The 25,778-nt window shown below is 38.9% G+C and overlaps 1 protein-coding gene across 3 annotated transcripts; it reads left to right on the forward strand.

The window, feature by feature from the left end:
* Positions 1–7,125: 7,125 nt before the first annotated feature.
* On the forward strand, positions 7,126–23,447 carry LOC122276156 (serine/threonine-protein kinase ATG1c). 3 transcript variants are annotated; one of them, XM_043085682.1, is made up of 13 exons: positions 7,126–7,708; positions 8,770–8,887; positions 9,010–9,068; positions 9,311–9,375; positions 10,636–10,729; positions 10,811–10,891; positions 18,390–18,495; positions 19,252–19,324; positions 19,406–20,028; positions 20,164–20,525; positions 21,384–21,675; positions 22,219–22,289; positions 22,975–23,447. In XM_043085682.1, exons 1-13 carry the CDS (start codon positions 7,466–7,468, stop codon positions 23,212–23,214), a joined length of 2,427 nt encoding a protein of 808 aa, XP_042941616.1. In that variant the 5' UTR covers positions 7,126–7,465; the 3' UTR covers positions 23,215–23,447. The 3 variants fall into 3 exon arrangements, with proteins under 3 accessions (XP_042941616.1, XP_042941617.1, XP_042941614.1); XM_043085680.1 differs by having other exon boundaries at positions 7,129–7,708; positions 20,161–20,525; XM_043085683.1 differs by lacking the exon at positions 10,811–10,891 and having other exon boundaries at positions 7,128–7,708; positions 20,161–20,525.
* The last annotated feature ends 2,331 nt before the right edge of the window (positions 23,448–25,778 follow it).

Raw genomic sequence — 25,778 nt, forward strand, 5'->3', positions numbered from 1 at the left:
CGTTCCAGTATGAACGTCTCCCCTCTTTCTGTTTTAATTGTGGTGTTATAAAGCATGATTCAACTGGATGCAAGGAGCCTACTGTAAATAGGTCCATTCATGGAAACACTAGAGTCCAGTATAGTGCTTGGCTACATGCATCTTTCCAGAGGGATCCAACAAAGGAATGGAAGAGCAACAAAGGCAAGCCAACACACCAGCAGGCACACTCTTCAAATCACAAGGAAGACGATGATGATGTGGCAAGACAGAGGGAACAGGCTGAGCAGGTTTCAACCACCCCTGACGTGGTGGTGGACTCCCAGGGCTTTCAGCTTGACAGGTTACCTACTCGGGGTGTGGAGGGATGCATAGGTACTCAAGCAGGGTTGGCCATGACCTACTCTGAGGCACTAGCCAAGGACAAGACAGAAGAAGCTAATCTAAAAGGCTCGTGCAACTATACAAGACCAACACAGCAAAGAGGGATGTCAAGTACAGTTGCAAGATAAAAGGAAAACTGGACCCCTACTCCTGATGTAGGGACACTCAAGGATCGAGTAAGGAAGTCAACAAAGGAGGCTGGTGAGAACATACACGTGCTGAAGGAGGTGGATGTGAACATACCCTTGGCTAACCAAAGTAAAACTTGGAAGAGAAGAGCACGACAATCCTCTTCAGCTACAGTACCCAACCAGCTAAATCAGGAAAATGAAGCAGGAAATAACAATGGAGGAACTGACCAAAGAGCTGGAAGAAAGGGGAAAAGGAAGGCAGTGAACAAACCATCGACCAAGAAAAGAGGTAAACTCTCACTAGCATTAGAAGATGAAACTTCCATTGATATGGCAGAGGCTGATGTTCAGTCCTGCCCATTCCCATGAATCTTTTAAGCTGGAACTGCCGAGGGTTTGGGAACCCTCGGGCAGTTAGAATCCTTAATATGTTGATTAAGGATAAGCTCCCAAGTTTGGTTTTCTTATTAGAAACCAAGTGCTCAAAGTCCAAAGTTGAAGCTGTTAAACAGCTGATTAAGCTTGATAACTGCCTAGTAGTTGATGGCGTGGGAAGTAGTGGGAGGTTAGCCATGATGTGGAAAAACAGCATTGAGATCCAATTGATAAACTTCACTATATGGCATATCAGTGTGATGGTAACTGATAAAAGGCACAATGCTCCTTGGATGCTCACGGGCTTTTATGGCCATCCTGTTACATCCCAAAGGAAAATTAGTTGGAATTTACTTGGGGCTCTAAAGCCTTCTTGTGGAACTCCATGGCTGTGCATAGGTGACTTTAATGAAATTTTATGCCAAAAAGAGAAAGTAGGGGCAGTACCTAGACCCTACAAACAAATGGAAGATTTTCGTGAAGCCATTGAGTTCTGTTTACTGGATTCAATCCCTACCAAAGGAAACAGATTCACATGGTCCAATAACAGGAGTGGAAGAGGTTTCATCAAGAAAAAGCTAGACAGAGCTCTTGCAAATGTCGAGTGGAAGACAAGGTTCCCAAATGCCATATGAAGGTTTTGACAGCAATGAAGTCTGACCATGCTCCACTTAATCTCCAATAGGAAGGACCTCTATCAGTAAGGAGGTACAGACATGCCATTTTTCGTTATGAAGCAGCCAGGACCCTCTCAAAAGAATGCCATGAGGTTATTAAAAAGGCTTGGTCCAGGGGAATGGTGGGGGAACATGCAAGCTCCATGTTGAGATCCAAGCTGACCAAATGTGCACAGGCTCTAAAACAGTGGAATTCATGTAGAAAGAGAGAAGCAAATTCCACCATCAAGCTGAAAATGAACAGAATTGCAGCCTTTCAAGAAGAGGAAACTGGTGACCAGGTACATGTAATCAAAGCACTACAAAGGGAAGTGGAACAGCACCTGGAAGAAGAAGAGCTAAAGTGGAAGCAGCGGGCAAAACAACATTGGTTGAAGAATGGGGACAGGAATACACGATTCTATCATATGCATGCCAACCAGAGAAGGAAAACTAATGAAATCAGGCAGATCATGGACCAACAGGGAGAAATCCACAACAAACCAGACCAAATAGCTGGTATTTTCTCTGATTTCTATACACAGCTTTTTTCTACCTCCTATCCTTCTGGTCTTAATGTATGCCTCCAAGGCATGGACAAAAGAGTCACCAATGCAATGAACGAGAAACTCTTACTCAAATTCACTGAGAAGGAGGTCTATGATGCTGTCTCACATATGAACCCCCTTGGATCTCCAGGACCTGATGGTTTCCCAGCTCATTTCTATCAAAATCACTGGGAAAACATTGGAAAGGAGATGAGTAACTTTGTCCTTAAAATCCTAAACCAAGGCGGCTCCCTAAAAGGGGTTAATGATACTTTTATCACACTGATTCCTAAGGTTAAGGATCCCAAAACAGTTTCTGACTTTCGACCAATCAGTTTGTGTAATGTTAGCTATAAGATTGTAGCTAAGGTTCTGGCAAATAGATTGAAGTTAGTTCTGCCTGACATCATCTCCATGAACCAAAGTGCTTTTGTTCCAGGAAGACTCATAACAAATAATGTAATTGCAGCCTACGAGACCCTCCATACAATGAGCTCTAAAATCAAAGGCAAAGCAGGTTTCATGGCCCTAAAGCTTAACATGAGTAAAGCCTATGATAGAGTGGAGTGGAGTTTCCTAGAGGCAGTGATGGAAAGGCTGGGTTTTGCACCTCAATGGATCTCTCTTATAATGAATTGTGTTACTTCAGTCACCTATTCCATCTTAATTAATAGGGAGGCAGGATCCTTTTTCACTCCAACAAGAGGAATCAGACAAAGGGACCCCCTATCCCCTTATCTATTCATCCTATGTGCTGAGGCTCTCTCTAATTTGTTGAATCAAGCTGAAATGAAGGGGAGCCTAACTAGCATTCCTATTGGAGATGGTCATATCCGGGGTGAATTATCTGTTCTTTGCAGATGATAGTCTCCTTTTCTGCAAGGCAAACTCACTAGAGTGGTGTAGAGTGCTTCACATTCTGAAAATATACGAATTGGCCTCAGGACAGATGCTTAACAAAGAGAAAACTTCCATCTTCTTCAGTGGGAACACACCCAAGGACATTCAAAGAAACATCTTGCAGATTTCTGGGATCAAGTCCTCGGGTTCCTTTGAAAAGTACTTAGGTCTACCAACCCTACTTGGTAGATCAAAAGTTGCTGCTTTCCACTCTTTACTAGACATAATTTGGTCCAGGATCACAAATTGGAAGACCAAGTGGCTCTCGGCTGCAGGAAAAGAAGTCCTCCTCAAGGCTGTGCTCCAAGCTATTCCAACCTATTATATGGGCATATTCCTCCTTCCTATGTTCATCTCAAACAGAATCAACAAGCTTATGAAGAAATTCTGGTAGGGCTTTAATGAGGATCACACAAAAATGCAATGGATGAAATGGGATAAGCTAAGCCAAGGTAAAAACAAAGGGGGCTTGGGCTTCAGAGATTTTTAAAGCTTTAATGCAGCCATGTTGGCCAAACAGGGGTGGAGGATACTTCAGTCACCCCACTCCCTGCCCGCTCAAATCCTAAAACAGAAGCACTTCCTTAATGGGGAGTTCTTAGATGCTAAATTGGATTATAGGCCATCCTATGTGTGGAGAAGTATCTTGAGTGGGATTGAGGTTCTGAAAGAAGGACTAGTTTGGAGAATTGGAAATGGTAGAAGGGTTAGAATCTGGGAGGACAAGTAGATCCCTAAGGCCCACACAATCAGAATTCAATCCACCAGAGGGGAACATGCAACACGGGTAATGGTGTCAGAATTAATTGATGAAGACTCGAGAAGTTGGAATGTATCACTTCTGGCCAGGCTCTTCTCAGCTCAAGAAGCTGACATAATCAGATCGATTCCAGTTAGCTTGGGGGGTAGAGAAGATCAACTGGTCTGGCACTACACCAAAAACAGCCTTTTCTCTGTCATAAGTGCATATTTCCTGCACAGGGCTATGCTAACAAGAAACACAGGAGAAACGTCCAATGATAAGATGGAAGATGGTTTTTGGAAAGGAATTTGGAAACTTCCAGTTCCTAGTGCAGTTAGAAGCTTCATGTGGAGAGCTTGCAATGAAGCCTTGCAACAATGGTTAACCTGATGAAGAGAAAGATAGCAGATAATAGCAGGTGTCCTATCTGTCTAATGGAACCTGAGTCCTCAGAACATGCTTTGTGGAGCTGTGGGGCTGCCAAAGATATATGGAGCCAAGGCAGTAGGCAAATCCAAAAAATGAGTATCCTTTGCTCATCTTTCAAAGAGGTTTGGGATCACTTGAGTAAGTATTTGCAGGAGAGCAGCCTCGGGGAAGTGGCAGTGATTGCAAGGTTAATATGGGCCAGAAGAAATGACTTAATTTTTGGCAAAGGCTTCATGGACCTGAATCAAATAATCAACAAAGCTAGGAAAGAGCTTGAGTTATTCCAGCATGTTCAGAAACAGCAGGAAGGTGGTCTGCAGAGAACTAAGGACCAGATTAGTGCTAAGTGGATTAGACCCCCAATAGGCTGGTATAAAATGAACTGGGATGTAGCTATAAGTGAGGCAAGGGGTCAGGTTGGCATAGGGGGCATAATCAGAAACAGTGATAGTCAGGTGATGGCTACTATTCAAGCTCAAAGACAATTGAAGCTGGAGGCTTTCAGTAGTGAAGCATTTGCAATGATGATGTGTGTAAGTTTCTGCAGGGAAATTGGGATGAATCAGTTTATAGTTGAGGGTGATGCCTTGCGGGTTGTGAAGTTACTAAATGAACCACAGAAAGATTGGAGCTGTGGAGGCCTCATGATCGGGGAAGCAAAGGTGCTGTTGAACAATTTTGCAGAGTGGCGGGCTGTTCACACAAGGAAGGGAGGCAACAAAGCAGCCCATGGGTTAGCACAGAATGCATTATCTCTTAGTGAGGATGTGTTTGTTTTTGAAGAAGTTCCTTCTTGTATTCAACAAGTTGTAAGCTCAGATATGTTGTAAGGTTTCCTTAAAGTAATGAAAGTAACTTATCTTTTCAAAAAAAAAAAAAAAAAATACTGTACTAGTGACATGTCAGTTTCTTATTTGAGGCTGATTTCACCACAAAAACAAAACTTACCGCTCAAAGTGATTGTTTATTCAATTTTAGTTAGATATTTTAAATGATTGTCATATTAGTCAAGTGAGGGAATGAAAGTTCACGCTTCCCTATAAGAGACTTGGCTTACGTGCCACACTTTTTGTAAATATATTATAAATATTATATTATTTTAAAAGAGTTTTTAGTAGTTTTAAATTATAAGTAATTAAAAATAAAGATAATTATTTTTTGAGAGAACTATCTTAGATTGGTTATCAAAAGTTAAATAATTTCATCTCATTTCATCTTATCGTTATAATTTTTTTAAATTTTTATATAAAATATAATAAACAATTCAACTTTTTAAAATTTAAATATAAAATTAATATTAAAAAATTATATTATAACAATATTTTATTTATTATTATTTAAAACATCTAATCTCATCTCGTAACTAAATATAACTCAAAACTGTTTTGTTCCTTGATGGAAGTTTCAAAGCGTGATAGGAATGTGACCGTTATTTTCCAATGATCATATATATTTATTTTTAATTACCAAGAGTTTAATATTAATAAAAACTCTTTTAAAATAATATAATATATCTAAGATATTAAAAAAAAAGGTGGTACGCAAAGTCTTTTAACGTTTCCTTAGAGAGACGTGGTATTTCATAGTCGTTCCAACTTTGTTGATTTTTTGTATTTTCATGACATCATGTTAGCGTACATAGGGGAAGGGAGGTGCTCGTAACTTTCATCGGTAACGAGATAAGACCAATCAATGTATTGTTACGAGAATCAAGATAGTAAATAATAGAATAGAAAAGAGGAAATGAATAGAGGTAAAATATTAGATGCACCGACATTCGTGTGCACATCAAGACTCATGAGTAGATTAGATTGTTCTAAGAAAGAGAACAAGGTTTTGAAAATAATGACCGAGTGTAAAATGAGGAAATTTAACAACTAGCTAAAAACTTCCAACTCCTCTTTCTAAAAATGGAAACTTTTAAACCCAAAAAGATGACAATAAACGATTTGGCACTACTGTCATTGACTTGGGATCAAATTTGAGTCCCTACAAGTGTAATTTTTATTTTTTATTTTTTTTCATAATATTTTTAAATATTTTTAAAAAAATTCATAATATTAATAAAAAATACTTGCTTAATTCTTAAATAAAAAAATATCTTGAGAAATATTCGAGACTCATTATCGTGATTTTTAGCATTTCTTAAAAAGAAATTATATTTACAATTTTAGAATATGTAAATACTGCACATTTAAAAAATATATATATATATGAAATTTACATAAAATATTTATTTTTTAATAATAAATCTTACTTTTTTAAAAAAATGCAATATTTACATAATTTATGATTGTATTTACAACAACAATAAAGAATACTTACTTAATCATTAAGAAAAAATTTAAAAAAAAAAAAGAAAAATATAGTTACAAGCATAATTGTGCACTAATCTGTACACCAATATGATGTGATTGGTCAAAAAGTAGATTTTATTACAGTGTTAATTAAAATTTTAAGTATGAATAAATCAATATTAGTATATTGGTACATAGATTAGTGCGCGATTATGTTTGTATATAGTAAAACTCAAAATAAAAAAATAGAAAAAATGCTCGAGATCCATTATTGAAATCACAAATATTTTTAAAAGAAAATTTATATTTATAATTTTAGAGTATGCAACTACTGTATATAAAAAAAAAAGTAAATATGAAATTTATATAAAATATTAATTTTTTAATAATAAATCTTAATTTTTATTTAAAAATAAAAATTATGCAATATTTATATTTACTCTGACAAGAAATACTTTGTATGATGGTAAAAGGGTATCTTCGTCATCCAGGCCAATGACAAGATTATTGAACATGGCCCCCACCCGACCCGATGATGACCTAACCAAGAAAGAGAGAAAGCAAACAAATCACAAGCAGACGTCTGGCTATAACCATAGAATCAACCACAGGCTACCATTATTTCCCTTCGGCCAGTTACCTTGTAGCTGCGCTAAATTCGAGTTTCAAACTCCTTATTGTATGTCCGTACTCGAAGACTCTGATCTAATCATCAACACTGATCTCAATTACGCTTCCTTAATTGAAATCCTAAACGGAAAAATTAAAACCTAATTAATTTAATCCAAATAATTAATATCTAACGGACACACGCATTGCCTTAATCTGTCTCTCTCATCTCCTCTTCTTCTCTGCTGTACGCCTCTCCTTGTTCATCAATTCGTCCAGATAAAGCAGAGCCTAAATATTCGGGTCGAATAGCGGAAGATCCGTTTCCAGAGTTCGGCGAATCCGTCTGGGACGTTGAATTGCGGTTTTCGGAGCTGGTCTCGGGTTCGGAGTCTAGGGTTTTTCAGCTTCGAGAATGGCTCAGGCTACTGGTAGGGTTAGGTTCGTCGGGGAGTACCAGGTGGGCCGGCAAATCGGGTCTGGGTCCTTCTCTGTGGTTTGGCACGCGAGGCACCGGGTACATGGAACCGAGGTGGCGATCAAGGAGATAGCTACGGGCCGGCTCAACAAGAAATTACAAGAGAGTCTCATGTCTGAGATTTTCATCCTCAAGCGGATTAACCACCCGAATATTATTCGCCTCCACGATATTATTGAGGTTTGTGTAAAACTTTATTTATTTTATAGCTTGATTATATTTTTCTTAGTTGCTTTAAATCTGATTGTTTGGTTGCGGAGAAAATGGAGGAAAGTTGAAGAACCTTTTTTTCTTAAAGTTTCTTGCCCTTCAATTTTCCTCATTCATACGAAACATTTAACTGAGTCGTGTTGTTTACTTAATTTTTTTTTGATAGGTGAGTCGTGTTGTTTACTTAATAAACCTTTGTTTCTTTAAATTTCTGTGAAAAGTTTATGTAGGATTTTTTTTTTTTAAGTTGGTGTGAGAAGATAGTCGTTGGACCTTTGGTAAAATAGCCACTGGGGTTTTCCAGGAAAAGAGTTCCTGGTCTAACTTTCAAGTTTGTTTTGTTCTATATTTTCTCCTTATGTGTCTAGGTTATCACGGCAATGGGTAGAAAACTAAAATGAATGTAGTAGACAGCACTATAGCCTGAGGCTTTGCGTAGTTCTGAGAAATTTAGGAAATACGAGGTCAAAACGTCAAAATCTTGAAAATAGATTTTCGATGTTTATACTTGAGAATGAGAAGGCTGATTTTACTCGACAGAGGGTAATGCAACCTTTGAGCTTATTCAACTTGCGAATTAATTATGGGAAACCAAAACAAAGGACTCTTATTTGAACTTGTTTCTTTCAATATTTGCTTTTTTCATCAATCAAACTGAGGGTAGAACTTCAAGAAAAAAAAATTCAGGACCGCTTGGAAAACAAAGGATTATTTAGGAAGTTGCAATCACCATGTGAAGTTCAAATCACTTGGCCTGACTGGGTTGAACTGATTAATAGTCCACTTAGTTACAATAATGCCTCTTGCCTTTAATTGAGTCCATCTATAGATAATAGAGTATTTGCTTAGTGCGATTTGGAGTTTTTCTTTTTTGCAATTTCAGCAAGTGAAAGATATTCTATTTGAGGGTGTGTTTCAACTAGTAGTGCCATCTATCTAGAATCTAGGAGTGAATTTTCCCAAAACTAATTTGTGAGGAAAGTGTGATTTTTCCTTTTTAACTAAATTTTTACCTGATGTTGCTTCAATAGGTTCCTGGGAAGATACACCTTGTACTTGAGTACTGCAGAGGGGGTGATCTTTCCATTTACATACAACGCCAGGGAAGAGTCCCAGAAGCCACTGCAAAGCAATTCATGCAGCAACTAGGTACGTATTGAGCTTTGCCTGGCCGACTCTTGATTTTTTTAGGTATCCTCAATTAATCAGCAGTGTATGACCTAAAAGAAAGTTCAGCAATAATTGATGTTGGAAGGTTTTGTATTTTACAGTGGCTGGTCTACAAATTCTACGTGAAAATAGTCTTATACATCGGGATTTAAAGCCACAGGTCTGGTTAATTTTCTGTTTTAAGTTATGATTCTGATGCATATGTGGTTATCTATATAGTAGTCATTTCTATAAGGCAGGAAGCAAGCCCGTGGCAGAGTTTTTGTTTTCTGCTTTTTGTTGTAATTAAATTCCTGAACAACATAACTGAAAGGAATTGTTTGATATGTTGTAATATTGTTGCTGCTGAAAGGTTTTCTCAACGTTTTAATCCATTTGTAATGTGTATAATTTTTTGAACAGAATCTCCTCCTCTCCACTAGTGACAATAATTCAGTTTTGAAGATTGCAGATTTTGGATTTGCAAGGTAAAATCAAATCATATCTTTGATAATGCGCTTAAAATCCCCTATCTTTTGGTGCCTTTGCTGTTTAGTGCTTTCATGGGCTCTCATGTTTAGATTGTGAGGAATGCTCTAATTAGATATGATTTTAAAAATTTTTTTAGATAACTAGAACCCATGCACCTGTTTAGGATTGAACTTGTGATCTTCCCTCTCCATCTCTTGTTTATAGGGGATCCAAATTGTGTTGTTTTGTTTTCCTTAAAAGGCTAAGTGCACTGTTTTTACCTATATACCCTTTGCTTCATCTTGGGGTATGCATGTTGACAAGAAATGACATGGGGAAGTTGTGACTGTCATAGAATTGGTAAAAGCACGCATAAGCACAGAATGCCGAAGTACTTTGCTTACCAAAATCATGCATTAAGTGTGCTTTTTTAGTAAACCTAAAATGCACTTTGGTAGTTTTTTGAAAGAATTATAGAAAATGTCAGTTTTAACTAGTATTGTTTGTATGGATCATTATTTTAGATGAGGAAGATGATGAAGATTACACATCTTGTGATATCAATGATAGCCGTATGCAACCCCAATGGGTGGCGTAGTGGAGTGAGCCATATAAACCAGATGTCCTAGGTTCAAAACTCCGCATTCACACTCTTGTGGTCCTCGGAATAGGAGAGTTTTCCCTTGAATTATCCAAGGTGCACTTGTGGAAAACTCTTTGCCAAGGGTCTGTGCACCCTCAGGATAGTCATGACTTTGTCCCAGACGCCTGGTGCCAATAGAAAAAAACAATGGTAGTCCTATGCTTATAGGATTAATTTTATTAGTGTGTTAGCATAAAAGTCAATGCCTACAATTCTTTTGTTGTTTTTGATTGTTGCCTTCTAGGTATATTTTGATTCAATCTTGTCTTTTAATTTGATTGCTATCAAATATCATGCTTGTGTATATTTTGTAAAGCACAAAAGAATTATTTAAGATGTTATGCCTAAGTTTTATTTAATTAGTTGGAAAATAACAATTGAGTTATCTATCTATCAAAAAAAAAAACGTGTTCTTTACTTTCAATTCAGTGCATGCTTGCACTTTGTACCTAGGCTATAGGTGGTGCTTGCGCTTAAGTGCGCCTGACACTTTCACCAACAGTAGGTTGTCAAACGTTTCATAATGTATAAATTCTTTGGAAATTTGACGCTTGGAATTTTTCCGTGGTGGTTCATCCTAGATCCTCTCTCTTAGACTTTTCAATGTTCAGGCATTTCTGATTTCCTTTTGCAGATCTTTGCAACCTAGAGGCCTTGCAGAAACATTGTGTGGTTCTCCACTTTACATGGCACCAGAGATAATGCAACTTCAAAAGTATGATGCAAAGGTGACTTTTGCTCTTTTCATTGGTCAGGTATTTGCAAATTATTTCAGGTTTCTTCCCATTAAAATTGAACTGTCTAAGCAGGCAGATCTCTGGAGTGTTGGTGCGATCTTATTTCAACTTGTTACTGGAAAAACTCCATTTACTGGAAACAATCAAATACAGGTTTGAGCACCTTCTACCAAATCTGGTTTTGCATGGTGTTTACCTTACCTAAAACTTTTGTAATACCCTAGATTGCGTATAGGAAGGTTTGAATTCTAGTGGGTGCAAACAATCTCTGGGATGATCGGATTAGGGGGGTTTTCCCTTGAATTCCCTTGCGAGAAACCCTATGCACCCTCATAATTAGTTGGAATGTTATTCCCAGACACCAGGTGCCAATAAAAAAAAAAAAAAAAAAAAGGAACGTGGTGAATGAGCTTCCCTATTTTTTTTTTTGGGGGGGGGGGGGGGGGGGGTGTGGAGTTTAAGCCCTTTATAATGATTCCAAAGGACTCCAATTAGATTGACTATTCGTTTGGAGCATAACTCTATATGTGGTTTGGGCCTTTATTAGGTCGTTATAAATGGTATTAGAGTCGATCCGAAGATTCTCATATAAAGTGTGGGACTTGAGTAGTGTCACCTATAATGGAATGACTTGACAAAGACCTCTAGAATTTAAGTGGAGGAGATTCTTATGACCAATAAAATTTTGTTTAACGATAAAAAAGGGGAGAAGATTGTAATAGTTTGGATTGTATTGGGGAGTCGATGGATCATCTATTATTGCATTGTGATGTAGCCATGAGCTTGTGGAATGATATCTTTGCTAGGGTGGGGCTCACCCATTGGGTGATGCCATGAAGGGTCGTTGACTTTTTGGCTAGGCATCCGGGGTTGCTCTGAAATTGCAGCTATGTGGAAGATGATATCGATCTGTTTATGGTGGTGCATGTAGATGGAGAGCAATGATCGGAGTTTTGAGGATCGTGAACGAACATTAGATGAGATTAGAACTTTTTTTCTTAATATTTTATTCCATTAGTTGATTGTATAGGCTTTAATGGAATGAATGTACATGATTTCCTTGTATCTTAAGACACTCATGCATATGTATTGCTCTTGTATAGGTCCCACGTACTTGGCTTCGCCTATTTTAATAAAAATTTTATTTACTGATAAAAAAATATTTCGGATTGTATATAGGAAGGTAGTGAATGGGATCCCACATTGGTTAGGAGGGAGAAGTTCAAGCCCTTTACAATGATTCCAAGGGATCTTAGTTGGAACATTAACTAGTCCTTTTGGAATATGAACCCAAAAGTAGCTTAGGCCTTCCTTAGGTCGTTATAGTTGTGTTTTTAGGACTTGCTGCTGCAATCTATGCATTGCAAAATAGTCTACTGCAGATTTCTTACAAGAATCTTGATTCACTCACTTTCTCAATACTAAACCAGACAAAAATAATTTTCACTGCTTTGTTTACATACTTGATTTTGAGGTATGTTCCATGATGGCATCTCTTTCAATGGTAACTCGTCGGTTGATCTCCATGTCAAAGCATAAAAACTTCTATGAAAAATTATTAGTAGTAATTTGGAAAGATCCACAATACTGTTGATTGTTTCTCCTAAAATTATTGTCCATCGTGCTTGCATGCATGCAACCAACCTTCACTCCGGCACCCCTCGCTGGAGTTGATTCCCCATCGCTCCCTGTTACCTTTCCCTCCCCTCCCCACCTTCTTCCCTTTTCTTTCTTCCCTCCCCTTCTCTTTATCTTCCCTGCTCATCTGCGATGGAGGGTATTAGGCAATTTACGGTGGAATAAAAAAACCTTCGTCTTCTCTAAGGTGGGTGTTACCTGTTTTAGTATTCTTGAGAAAAGTAGATGTATGGCTCTTTTCCTCCTCATAAACGGGGCGGCGGCCTCATGGGTGGTGAAAATGGTGGTGGAAGCCACCGAGACTAGGTGGCGTGAGAACTTCTTCAAAAAGCTGAGGGTGGGTAATGGGATTCTCACCCTTCATCTACTTAGAAATGCTAGGGGCTGTTACCTTCAACTGGAGGAGTTCATCAATGGCAAGAGAAGAGGCTCTTTGATCATCCCTGAAGGTGTTAAGAGTTGTGGCTGGGAGGGGTTTGCCTACAACCTCAAAAAAGTGGCTGAACTTGCGGTGTTGCACTTTGAGGGTTCCCTGAATCGGGTTGGGGAGCTTGGTTTTGGGCCGAATGCAATGCCCTCGGTTTCTTACGCCGCGGCCTTGTCTGTTGCTACAGCAGAGTGCAGCTCTGCCATGGAGTCGATGGAATGGAAGTTTGGTCAATGCCCAACGGACTTTTAGGGGCTTTCTAATAGAGATACAAAGCTAGGAGAAATATAAGGGGCGTTCTAGGATGTCAATACTAAACTTTCGGGTGTACTTCAGGAAGTTGCTATTCTAATGAATAAAGTAGATATGGATTTGAGTATGGCGATGGGACTAGGCAGGGAGGCCACTGAGTTTACGTCTGCTTCACTCCTGAAAACCTTAGAAGAATTTTTTTCCCAAAATGGGATGGAAGACCTCTGCAAGGGCAGAGAAAAGAGAAGGCAACGGGCCAAACGGGCCTTTGATAGGCACTGGGCTCAATGGGCCTTCGAGCCCTCAGAGGCTTAAAAGCCCTTAGCCCCACTCACGGGCTTTGAGCCCACTCTCTCGGGCTTTAAGCCCTCAGTCTCAGGCCGGCTCTTCTACACGGGTTGGGCCTCCTCCCAAGTCAAGCTAGCAAGCCCTCAGCCCCCTCACTCACGAGCTTGGAGCCCACACTCTTGGGCTTTAAGCCCTCGGTCTCGAGCCACCTCTCAGGTCGGCTCTTCTACTCGGGTTGGGCCTGTGACTCGGCAACCCACCTCCCAAGTCAAGCCAACAACATACGGACCCTCTTCACCTAGGTTTTGAGCCTCCCCCTCAGGTGCGAGTAGCCAAACCTAGCCGGCAACCTTGCTAGCATCACAGACACTGTCGACGGACCCCGGCGAACCTACTGGCATCAACGGTATGCGGCTTATGGGCACGACAGCGTCAGCTACGTCTTCGATAGAGCTGTTTGGAGAGGAAAACGACGTCACCGTTGTCTCACGCTTTCGGAGGCCCAACGCCGGCACAGAAAGGACCGATCTGTCCAATGGAGCCCCTGGCTTGCCACTTGTTTTCCCGGGATGAAGTCCACACCCTTCCAGTGGTCTGCGCAGCCCCCTCCTTGATTAAAGCTTCCGAGTTTCCTTTTAGGATTCTTTGTACAGTTGAGGAAGAGGTAGAACTTGGCTCCGAAGAGGCGGAAGAACTAGGGTCAGGTCATCTAGTGCCTTTCACTGAAATGGGGAACGAGGGGGACGATCCCAGTCCCATTTGTTCGCTGCCCCCAGCACTACCATGGTCTGACCCACAGATAGATTGGGTGCTAAAGAAGGTAGAAGACATTCGGCATTGCGTAGGGATCTCTTGCGTCGGCTTCGAGGACCAACTGACAGTGCTTTTCATAGCCATTGCAGCAGAGCAGTCTCATACTCTTCGATCCGCCATCAAAAGAGAAAGGGAATTAAAAAGAGATTCATGCTCCGTAAATTATGGCTCTCGGGAAGGAAGCACTAGTAGGGAGAGGATTATCGATAGGGTGAACTTAGGGGATCCATGAAGCCCAAGATCCTTTCATGGAATGTTCGGGGTTCAAATAACCCGAACAAACGCCTTAGAGTGAAGAACTTAATCCGGGATTGGAAGCCTGACATCATTTGTTTACAGGAGACCAAATTGAAGTATGTGGATAGGAAAATTATTAGAAGTTTATGGAATTGTGCTTATGCGGGATGGACTAGCCTGCTTTCCAAGGGCGCATCATGTGGCATTATTGTGATGTGGGACAAGGGAGTCGTCGATTTGGTGGAAGAATCCATTGGTGAGTTCGTGGTTTCATGTTCCTTCAAGTCTTTGGAGGACGGGTTCGGGTGGGGCTTTGCAGGCGTTTATGGCCCGAATAATGACAACAATAGGAAGCTTCTTTGGGACAAGATTGCTGGTTTGTGTAGTTGGTCGGAGGGCCCTTGGTGCATTGGAGGTGATTTCAATAGTACTCAGTTCTCGAGTGAAAATTCGGGGGTCTCAAACTCGGGGTCAGCCATGACTGATTTTTCAGCCTTAATCTTTGAGCTGGACTTGATTGATTTTCCCCTAGCGGGGATTACTACATTTGGTCAAACAGGAGGGCATGGTCTCGCCTGGACAGATTTAGGGCCGGTTTGGACAGTGGGTTGAGTTGAGATGAAAGTTTAAAATATTATTTTTTAATATTATTATTATTTTGGAATTTGAAAAAGTTGAATTGTGATTTGAAAATGTTGAATTATTTATTATATTTTGTGTTGGAAGTTGGAAAAATTGTAATGATTAGATGAGTTGAGTTGAGTTAGGTTGGCTAACCAAACAAAGCCTTATTGTCTACCCCTCCTGGGAGACACATTTCCCCACCCTTTGTCAGAAACGCCTCCCTAGGCTTTGCTCGGATCACTTTCCACTTTTGTTGGACTGCGTGGGTCTTCATGAGGGGCAGTGATGCTTCAAATTCAAGAATATGTGGTTGAAGGCGGAGGGATTTATGGAAAAAATCAGATCTTGGTGGTCCTCCTATCAGATTTCGGGGACCCCCAGTTTTGTTTTAGTCGGAAAACTTAAAACCTTGAAAAAAGATTTGAGGACATGGAATATGGAAACCTAAATGATCGAAGATACACTTTTTTTCAGGAACTGCAGCGATTCGAGGATAAAGAAGTGACTGGGGCCCTCACGGCTGATGAGAAGGAAAGGAAAACGGTGGTAGTAGCTGAATTGGAAACAATCACGCTTTTGGAGGAGATATTCTAGAGAAAAAAATCACGGGCCCTTTGGTTGAAAGAAGGGGATAAGTGCACTAAATTCTTCCATCGTGTTGCTAACTCTCATCGACAAACCAACGTCATCGAGGTTCTACATTCCGAAGGGAGGATTATCTCTAATAGGGTAGCCATCAAGGAACACATTGTTCACTTTCATGAACAGCTTCTTAAAGAGCAACACCCCTAGCGGCCGAAGGTAGATGGGTTGACTTTCGACTCTATTGATGCATCAAGTGCAGCGTGGTTGGAAAGGCCGTTTGAAGAGGAGGAGGTGCTTAAGTTCTAAAAGGGATGGAAAAAGACTAGGCCCCAGGCCCCGATGGTTTCACTATGGCTTTCTTTCAAGCTAGTTAGGACATCGTCAAAGAGGATATTATGAGGTTATTTCTCGAATTTCACTCTTTTTTGAAATTTGAGAAAAGTCTCAATGCCCCTTTTATCGCCCTTATTCCAAAAAGGGCAAGGTCTATAGAGGTGCAGGACTTTTGCCCCATTAGCTTGGTGAGTGGGGTCTACAAAATTATTTCCAAAGTGTTAGCCTAGTGGATGAGCGCAGTTATGGGGAAGATTATATCGAAGTCCCAAAATGCCTTTGTGAAAGGTAGACAAATTCTTGCCTCCGTCCTTATTGCTAATGAATGTCTGGAAAGTCGGGTTAAAGCCGGCACTCTAGGTATTTTATGCAAGTTGGATATGGAGAAAGCTTTCGATCATGTAAATTGGGACTTCTTGATGTATATACTTGGCAGATACGGCTTTGGGAAAAGGTGGTGCCAGTGGATGAAACATTGTATCACTACTGTTAAATTTTTTGTCTTGGTGAATGGCACTCCTGAAGGTTTTTTCAATAGTTCCTGGGGTTTGCGGCGAGGGGACCTTTTATCTTCTCTTCTCTTCATCTTAGTAATGGATGTCTTAAGCAGAATGTTGTATGAAATGGTGGAGGGTGGTTTCATCTCGGGCTTCTTGGTTGGCGGCTCCACCCACGGTAATCTCTCAATTTCCCATCTTCTCTTTGTTGATGACACATTGATTTTTTGCGAGCCGGACCTTGATCAGATTTGCTCCCTAAGGGCTCTTTTGCTCTATTTCGAAGCCCTCTCTAGACTCAAGGTGAATCTTACAAAATCTGAAATTGTTGAAGTCGGAGAGGTTGATAATCTAAGCGAATTGGCTGATTTTCTGGGCTGCAAGGTGTCATCCTTGCCCATGAAGTATCTTGGTCTCCCTTTGGGGGCCCCTCATAAATCCAAGACTATGTGGGATGGGGTGGTTGAGAAAATCGAACGCAAACTTGCGGGTTGGAAGCGACTCTATCTATCCAAAGGTGGCAGAGTCACTCTTATTAAGAGCACACTTTCTAATCTTCCTGCATATTTTCTCTCCCTATTCCCCTTGCCTGCAGGTGTGGCTCATAGATTGGAAAAGACCTTTCGTGATTCCCTATGGGGTAGTTCGGAGGACATGAAAAAATTCCATTTGATCAAATGGGAAAAGGTATGCACACCTATGGCTAATGGCGGATTGGGGCTCTGCAACTTAAGAATTTTCAATAAGGCCCTACTTGATAAATAGTTATGGAGATACCATAGGGAAAGAGATGCCCTTTGGAGGGAAATTATCGACATCAAATATGGGAGCTTATGGGGAGGTTGGTGTTCCAATGCAGTAAGAGGGGCTTATGGTGTAGGATTGTGGAAATTTATACACAATGGTTGGGAAGTTTTATTTACTAATTGCAGGCTGACGGTGGGAAGGGGCAACCAAGTTTGCTTCTGGCACGACACTTGGTGTGGCGAGGTGGCTCTAAAGATCACTTTTCCTTCCCTGTACAGGATTGTGTTTGATAAGGAGGCCACAGTTGCTGACAATATGGACAGCTCCTCTAACTTCACTCATTGGTCAGTTAGATTTACTCAAGCGGCACAAGATTGGGAATTGGGAGACATTGCTGATTTTTACAGCGTGTTACAAGTGTCGAATCTACATGCTGATGAGAAGATTATCTGCTTTGGTCGCCCACAAGGAACAAGCGTTTCTTAGTATGTTCCTTTTACAAGGTACTTTCGACACATCCCTCCACTGCATTTCCTTGGAAGTGCATTTGGAGGACTAAGGCTCCTTTAAAGGTGGCCTTCTTCGTTTGGCTAGCATCCCATAGGAGTATTCTGACTATTGATAAACTGAGAAGACGTGACCTCTACCTAACAGATTGGTGCTTTATGTGCAAACACAACAGTGAGACAGCAGATCATCTACTCCTTCATTGCGAAGCAGTTACGGCTTTATGGGATCACATCTTCACAAGACTAGGCTTGGCATGGGTAATGTCTAGAAAGGTGATTGAACTTTTGGCATGTTGGAGAGGAATCCGGGGCAAGGGGTAGATCGCAAATATTTGGAAAATGATGCCACTTTGTCTAATGTGGTGCACCTGGAACGAAATGAATAGTCGCTGTTTTGAGGCTAAGGAGTGTTCTCTGAAAGGGTTTAGGGATTTCTTTTACCACACTTTAGTATTATGGGATTCTTCTATTGTACTGAATGGCACTTCCTTTACTGAACTTTACGCTGCTCTTCGCACCTCTTAGCCTGTCGCAAGGCTCTTTGCATACCCTTTTTTTTTGTTTTTGTTTTTACGTAACCGCAAGTTGTCAAACTAGTCTTCACTATTTCAAATCTATCTTTTTCTCCAAAAAAAAAAAAAAAAAAAAACTATTTCAAATCTATCTTAACCAAAATTATTGTAATACCTTGTGTTGTGCAGTTGCTCCAGAACATTATGAAATCAAATGAATTACAATTCCCTCCAGATATAGATTTGAGTTCTGACTGCAAAGATTTGTGCCAGAAATTGCTCCGCCGTAATCCAGGTATATCTCATGATGCATATGTATGATATGCCCAATTGTACCAAACAGGAAACGGGCTATAATCAGTTGCTAAAGTCTCAGTATATGTTTTTCAATATTTATATATTGTCAAATGGCATTGACGTATGTGAGTGATAGAATTACCAACTCACTTGCGCGGTTCTTATTCATTCTTGGAACTTATTGTGGAATTAAAATTGTTTCCTTCAAAATCCTCAAAATGTCAATCGAGTTCTAGCAATTGCCAATTTTGATGAACCAAATATTATAAGAAATGTAGTCATGCCATGATTCCTTTACTTTGATTTCAAAGAGATTTTCATGATTTACCAACAAATATATCTCCTCCTTTATATCAATGTACTTGGGCCCTCAGATCTGCCTTGATATTTGAGATTCACATAGTTTAAATTGCTTTGATTTAATCGGTTAGAAAAAGTTGAGGAATAGATGTTCACCGTATTCCTGCAATCGCAAACCACATGGCACATGGGAATGCTAATTTTGGGTGGCTTTTTACATTTAGATTCATAAATGTCCTCCACCCTAAAAGTTTCTAATGCATAGCATTGGTTGCTTGAGACTATTGAGCTGGGGAACAGTAAATAGAACTGTCTTTTTCGGGGTATCTGGCAAGGAATGGTATACGAGAGCTATACAAAAATTTTGTCTTATCTAACAACGTATTATGCATTCTAATATGAGAGATTTGCCTTTTATTTTGAATTTTCTAATTTTATTCTGTTGTATATACAGTTGAAAGATTAACATTTGAAGAGTTTTTTAACCACCCGTATCTTTCTCAGAGACAACCAGCTGCATCACTGGGGTAAATGACGCAGTTTTGGTCTTCATGGTTTTGTCTATATGTATTTATCAGTTTCTAAATAATAAATCTTCTGGCATGCAGGAGTAGGAGGTCTTCAAGAGTAGTGGACGAATTCCCTGTGTGTGACTTTGATCCCGTGAGAAATATGGAGGAAAATTTTCAAGAGTATTGTCTGCCTTTCTTGCTAGATGATGATTCTAGCGGTCCTGAAGGGAGCCCATCCCTAAGGAGGAGGTCTTCACTGAAGTCTACTCATGGATTTTCTCCTGATACGAAATTTGGTAGAAGGGAAGTAGCATCTCCCCCTAACAATGTGAATCTGACTTCCGGATATGGTAGTGCCACAGATAATTTGGAAAGTACTAGTTCTAGGTTGGATAGCCGTAGACCCTCAAACAGAATAACTGAACCTCTGCCTTTCTTTCTAAATGATGATTCTAGTGGTCCTGAAGGGAGCCCATCCTCCTTAAGGAGGAGGTCTTCAGTGAAGTCTACTTATGGATTTTCTCTTGATACAAAAGTTGGTAGAAGGGAAGCAGTATCTGCCAATTCTAATAATGATGTGAATCTGACTTCGGGATTTGGTAGTGTGACAGATAATATGGAATCTACTAGTTCTAGGTTGGATAGCCGTAGACCCTCAAACAGAATAACTGATCCTCTGACATCCACAGACCTGAGATCTCCGAACGCTCGATCAAGAGGTACCAAGAATCCTAATTTTTTTTTTTCCTCTCATCTTTTTTGGTTACCAAAATGTATATGGTTTCTCTAGATTCAGCATGTCTAAGCAAGACTGATTTTTTTCCTTTTTCCCCATATTTTCATGGTTTCAGCAGTCGTGGATTCACTAGAGTTAAGCGATCAAGATTATGTTATTGTATCTGGACCTCCAATGGACGTGTCATCTTCCTCAGCTTGTGCTTCCAAGCCAGGCCATTCTATATACAAGTCAGGGAATTCTCCCCAAGCATCTATTAGAACGAACACCACGGTAAGTGCCCCAATGCCAATCATTGGCACAACGACTAGTAACATTGATCGAATTGGAAGCTTGGAAAGTCAGAGCTCTGCTCCAGGGACCTCACAAGGATCAATGGAAATAGGAGATGCTTTAGAGCAGCCATCAACTCACTGCACAACGAGGATTAAGTCATTACAGCATTGTGCATCTGCCATTAAAGAATTATTGAATGAAAAGGTAAGCGATAGCGTGCCCATTTGTGCAATCTGGCCAGTTTCTTTACTATTGTCTCTACAAATCTGTAGGGAAGCTCAAGAGTGCATTTAGTAGATAAATCAAGTAATAAACCATAAATAGTTTTTTTTTTTTTTTTTTCACTCTCTACAGTCTACACAGCCACTGAGTTAAAGATATATGGTCTCTTGGTGGAACAGGAACTGGTGTGGTCCATTTTTTTTAAAGTTAAAATTTGATTTTTGATCTAGGGCAGTGTTGCCCAAGTACATAGGATGTTTACGCTTGAAAGGGGAAAAGAATATGGAGACTAGACAGTTTGCTAAGAAAGGTTGAGTGGTTTCAATCTATTTCTTTGGTAGATGTTGATTCTTTTTTATTGTTTCACTTGGTCAGCCAAGCACTTGACTCATGTGGTGTTTATGTAGTCTCCATGGGAATATTAAAAAAAATAGGCTTCAAGTAGATACATGATGGTAAATTGATTTGATAGCTGACATGGGTTGAGTCAACATGTATGATGAGGGGATTTTAATTTCTTGGGTGCAAATTTACTGTGCTGCATGATTGTAGCAGAATATATTTCATGCTTAGTATTCTTTGATGGTCAACGCATAGTTTATATTCTCATAATATTATAATTTGGTTATGGGACAAATATAATCCTGGTCCCGCATTGTGCTTGTACCTTATGATGCTAGTCTGGCACTCCTGACGTGCCTCACAATTTACATGAGTTTGTTCTTCCAATGGAAGTTTTATTTAACTTGTCTGTCCTGCTCAGGGCAAAAAAAAGTAATAAAAAAACAAAAACAATTGTCTGTGACATCAAATTATAACAAGATTTGTTGTTTTCAAAAGATTGAGGCAGATAGGCAATTAGAGGCATTCTCCATTCAGTTTGTACTTCTTGCAATTTGGAAGCAAGCCTTGCATATATGCCATACACAAGCTGCCTCAGCTATGGAAGGAAGTCCAAGCCAAGAAACTCTGAGATATAGGAGCACCAGTAAGAAGTATGGTAGTCCTGATACAGAAGTACATCTTGATGTTTGCAGCACTCAATTGCTGGAGGATATCTCCCCTCAGATTGAGAAAGCGTTTCTGCTGGAAGTTGAACATGCTGAAGGACTTGCTAAGGCCATTGAACCTGGTATGACTCGATGATATTGATGTATGGAGCTCTTCTGTTTTCTCCTTTTACCGCCAACACTAGTGCATATGTTTGTAATAAGATCATACGTTTCACTTCTGTTTTTACCCTTTTATAAATTTCATTTCATTGACGACTGAATCATAATGCTTGTTTTTTAAACCTACTGTATTTGACTCCTCTGAATTTTAAATTTGAAATTGTTAGATCTGAGTGCTGTGAAGACACTCTCGCAAGTCATTTATACATACACAGATTGTGTTATATGTGTATATGTCATGCTAACATGAAATAGTACCAACAAAATTTTCTCCATAGATTAGGATCAGGGTCCTATGGGTTAGTGGCTGTAATTGCAGTAAAAATACACATCTTTGGTATGGGTAGGTTTTTTTGGCTATCAGAATCTATTTCCATGTGAGGGACTTTGGGTGCTTCTATATCTCTATTTGTCTATGTTGCAAATATAGGGAGCTATGCTTGTGGTTTCAATCTGTGGTGTGTAAGGGTCTGAAGACTAAATATTTTTCATCATGATTTCAGGTAATACAGAGATGCCAGATGCAATGGAAACAATATTTGAATCTGCTCTTGCTTTTGGGAGGCGTGGAGGCGTGAGTATTTTCTTTTCTTTCTCTAGCAAATTGGACCATGGCTGACAGTCCTGCATTTAGTCCTCAGCAACTCACCGAATTAGTTGGCAAGGCTAGGTTAAAAATTCCAGAGTAGGATGACCAGTTGTGTCAAGCTGAAGTTCCTACACTAGCTATCTATGTGTCTCAAATGAAATTCTTTATCATGTTTGCAATTTGAAATGAATGCTCTGTTGACATATCTTAGGATGGCAGATTTTACTGAAAAATGACCAATTACTACTATTGTGTCCACGTACAATTGTCTGATTATCATTTGAGATTCATGCTTTCTTTCTCGACCGAATATGACATATAATATGCAAAGTGTAATTATCCCTGACCTTCTATGGTGCTGTGAAGAAAATCAGAGACATATATGCAAAAGGGAATGCATGAATCTGACATGGTAATTCAAATCTTGAGAAATATGCTCTTACCTAAATAATCAAGCTTACAAAACAATGATCTCAGCCAATTTCTTGGGGAGGGGAAGCTCCTATCTCTCTATATACTATGAATAGAAGATGGTATGGATATTGAATAAACTGTTTAAGAAAACACCATTAAATGATCCCTTGAAAATTTTGAAACTTGGTGAGTGATAGTGTGTGTTGAAGTATTCTGGAACTACCCACTGAGGATTGTTGTCTCTTATGTTTTGTAGGTTGAGGAGCTCATGGGCAATATGGAAACTGCGGCAGCATTGTACTCAAAAGCTGTGCGTTTGTTAGTCTTTCTTCTAGTGGAAGCACCGTCCCTCATTCTCAATCCTCCGTTCTCCCTCACAAACTCAGACCGGTATAGGCTCCGAACTTATATTGATATCATTAATAACAGGCAAGGTTACTCAAGGTCCCAGCGGATGGCTATACTGAAGTGCGACGATCAACACTGCCCCACTTAGAAACAAGGCAAGATTTAAGTTTGATTTCTTGACCATTCTCACGTTGTTATACGCTGTAAAATTATTTTGTTTGTACTTTGTACAGTTATTCTTTGTGTGACGTGGGAATTGGGAGGTTGACAAGAGTTGACCTGTATTAGTGTAGGCTGTTGTAATATTTACATTTTTGCTATTTAAAAAAAAAATTGATAAAATGTGCATTTCCTTTAAAATTGGATATGCATTCTGTTCAATTTGTTTTTTTTGGTGCATTTAGTCGTCAGAACCGAAGCATGCCATCTTGTGAGTTAGTTCAACTCTGTTGCAAGAGAATATGTATACATCGAGCAATGTTCCCCTAGAAGTCATTGATAATGATATTCCCCATACATTCAAATAAATTTATAAAAAAAAATAAAAAAAATGATTAGTATATCATCTATCTTCGATTAATTAAAATACTCGACAATTCTGATACGTTTCAATTTAACGTGAATTCTTAAAATTTTATTATAAATTAGCTCAAATTAATGAAATTGATTCGATCCAAATAGCATCTCAATCCGCTCTCAAAATCTTAAACATGACTAAAATCTATGAATATAACATTTTTTTTTTCTAAATTTTTAGAGTTGAAATCTTTATTTAGATGATCATACGTACAGTTAAAACTAGAAGCTCAACATGCACTTTTTCATTAAAAAACTAACTGTTTTATTTATATGTATATTATGCAATGAAAAATGATAAACACGTTTCACGTTTTATAATACTTTACATAACTATATTTTCAAATGAGAGATATTTTTTTAAAGTAACTTGTAAAAGTAACACCATTTTACAAAAACTCTTGTTTTAAAACGTGTTGTGTAAAGTATTATGAAATGTATTGTATCAGTATCGTTACTTTATATCATACATATATATTATATATATTAGGTCGGAGTAATGTGTAAAGTACGTTTGCCTAATTGGATTAGACAAGGTTTTTAACAAAAATAATATGATTTTTTACAAAAAAAAATTAAATAATGCAACAAGTTGAATCATTTCTTTGTGAAGTTTGTGCTGTAATGTTCATTAAATGTGTATATATATATGATTGGTAATAATAAATAATTTTTTATTACAAAAAAATATATAAATCATTATATATAATAATAAATATATATATATTTTAAAAAAATTCTATACATTATATTACCATCCTACTTTTATCCTACTAAACATGATGTAGTACATTTATCAGTATTGAATAATTATTTATTATATATTTTTTTCTATCTAATAGTGATAGAGCTTTGCCATAGGTATCCATCATTGGGTACCTATGGAGGAATCGCTGATGTGCATCAGCCTTATCTTTAACTTATATATCAGTATACGACAACAACCGGTTTTTCACTTCTTTTTTTATTTTATTTTTTTACTTCACTTTTTCACTCTCTCCCTCCTCTGCAAAATAAACATGATTAACCCAACTCACTGAAACCTTCTTCTTCCTCCATATTTACATCAAAGCTTTGATTTTTCTGAAACAAATGAACGCGAAAGTGCAAGATAATATGGGTCTTGAGATTTGTAATGAAAATATGAAAGTTTCGGATAAAAATCATAGACACAGCAAAAAAGAAAGCACAGATGAGAGAGAGAGAGAGAGAGAGAGAGAGAGAGAGAGAGAGAGAGAGAGAGAGAGAGAGAGAGAGAGAGAGCTTTGAAGACTTCAGGAAAACTGTTCCATAGGTATACGAGACGGGTGCTGTATTTAAGATGAGATCAATAAATAAATAAAAAAATAGAAGAATGCTTTGAAGACTTGAGGAAAATTGTTCCGTGGGTATACGAGATGGGTGCTGCATTTCAGATGAGAAGAATTAAAAAAAATAAAAAAATTAGAAGATGATAAGGTTTCAGATGCGAAGGAGAGAAAGATGAGAGGCAGTCTTTATGGTTCTCTTCTATGCGTCTTCTTCACACTCTTCAACTCAGGAAGATTTCAAACCGAAGGAGTTGTGGAAAATCGAAGGAGTTGTGGATCAGCTGCATTTTAAATTTCAACTGGGACGTTTAATAATGAAATGGATCGTTTCATTACAACATGTGGTTGTACGTGTACGCGGGGATTCCCCTACCCCGTGTGCAAGCAGAGTTTTTTATAGTGATAAATGAGTCACATCTTACTTAATAAGATAAAAATAAGATGGAATAATGGCATTACTCTTTTTTTCGAGTTCTATCTTCTTCGTTTTACTTAGAGATCATTTGATCTTCTTCTTGTATGCGTGCGCATGCTAAGAGATCTATAAGATCTTCTTCCCGTGTGCAAGCTAAGTTTTTTATAGTGATAAATGAGTCACATCTTACTTAATAAGATAAAAATAAGATGGAATAATGGCATTACTCTTTTTTTCGAATTCTATCTTCCTCGTTTTACTTAGAGATCATTTGATCTTCTTCCTGTGTGCGTGCGCATGCTAAGAGATCTATATTTTGTGCTTTGTACTGATGTTGCATACATACTTTCATTGGCTAGGCTAGGTACGTGAATCTTGAAACACTATGGGAAAAAGTAAATGATGCCGTTA

Source organism: Carya illinoinensis, chromosome 9, assembly GCF_018687715.1.
Source record: "Carya illinoinensis cultivar Pawnee chromosome 9, C.illinoinensisPawnee_v1, whole genome shotgun sequence".
NCBI classification, from domain to species: Eukaryota; Viridiplantae; Streptophyta; class Magnoliopsida; order Fagales; family Juglandaceae; genus Carya; species Carya illinoinensis.

Excerpts from the sequence above, each read along its gene's own strand:
- LOC122276156 (XM_043085680.1), top strand. The coding sequence starts at position 7,466 with ATGGCTCAGGCTACTGGTAGGGTTAGGTTCGTCGGGGAGTACCAGGTG. Across the intron at positions 10,892-18,389 it reads CTGGAAACAATCAAATACAG|TTGCTCCAGAACATTATGAA; the intron begins GTTTGAGCACCT and ends TGTGTTGTGCAG. Across the intron at positions 21,676-22,218 it reads TGCTAAGGCCATTGAACCTG|GTAATACAGAGATGCCAGAT; the intron begins GTATGACTCGAT and ends TCATGATTTCAG.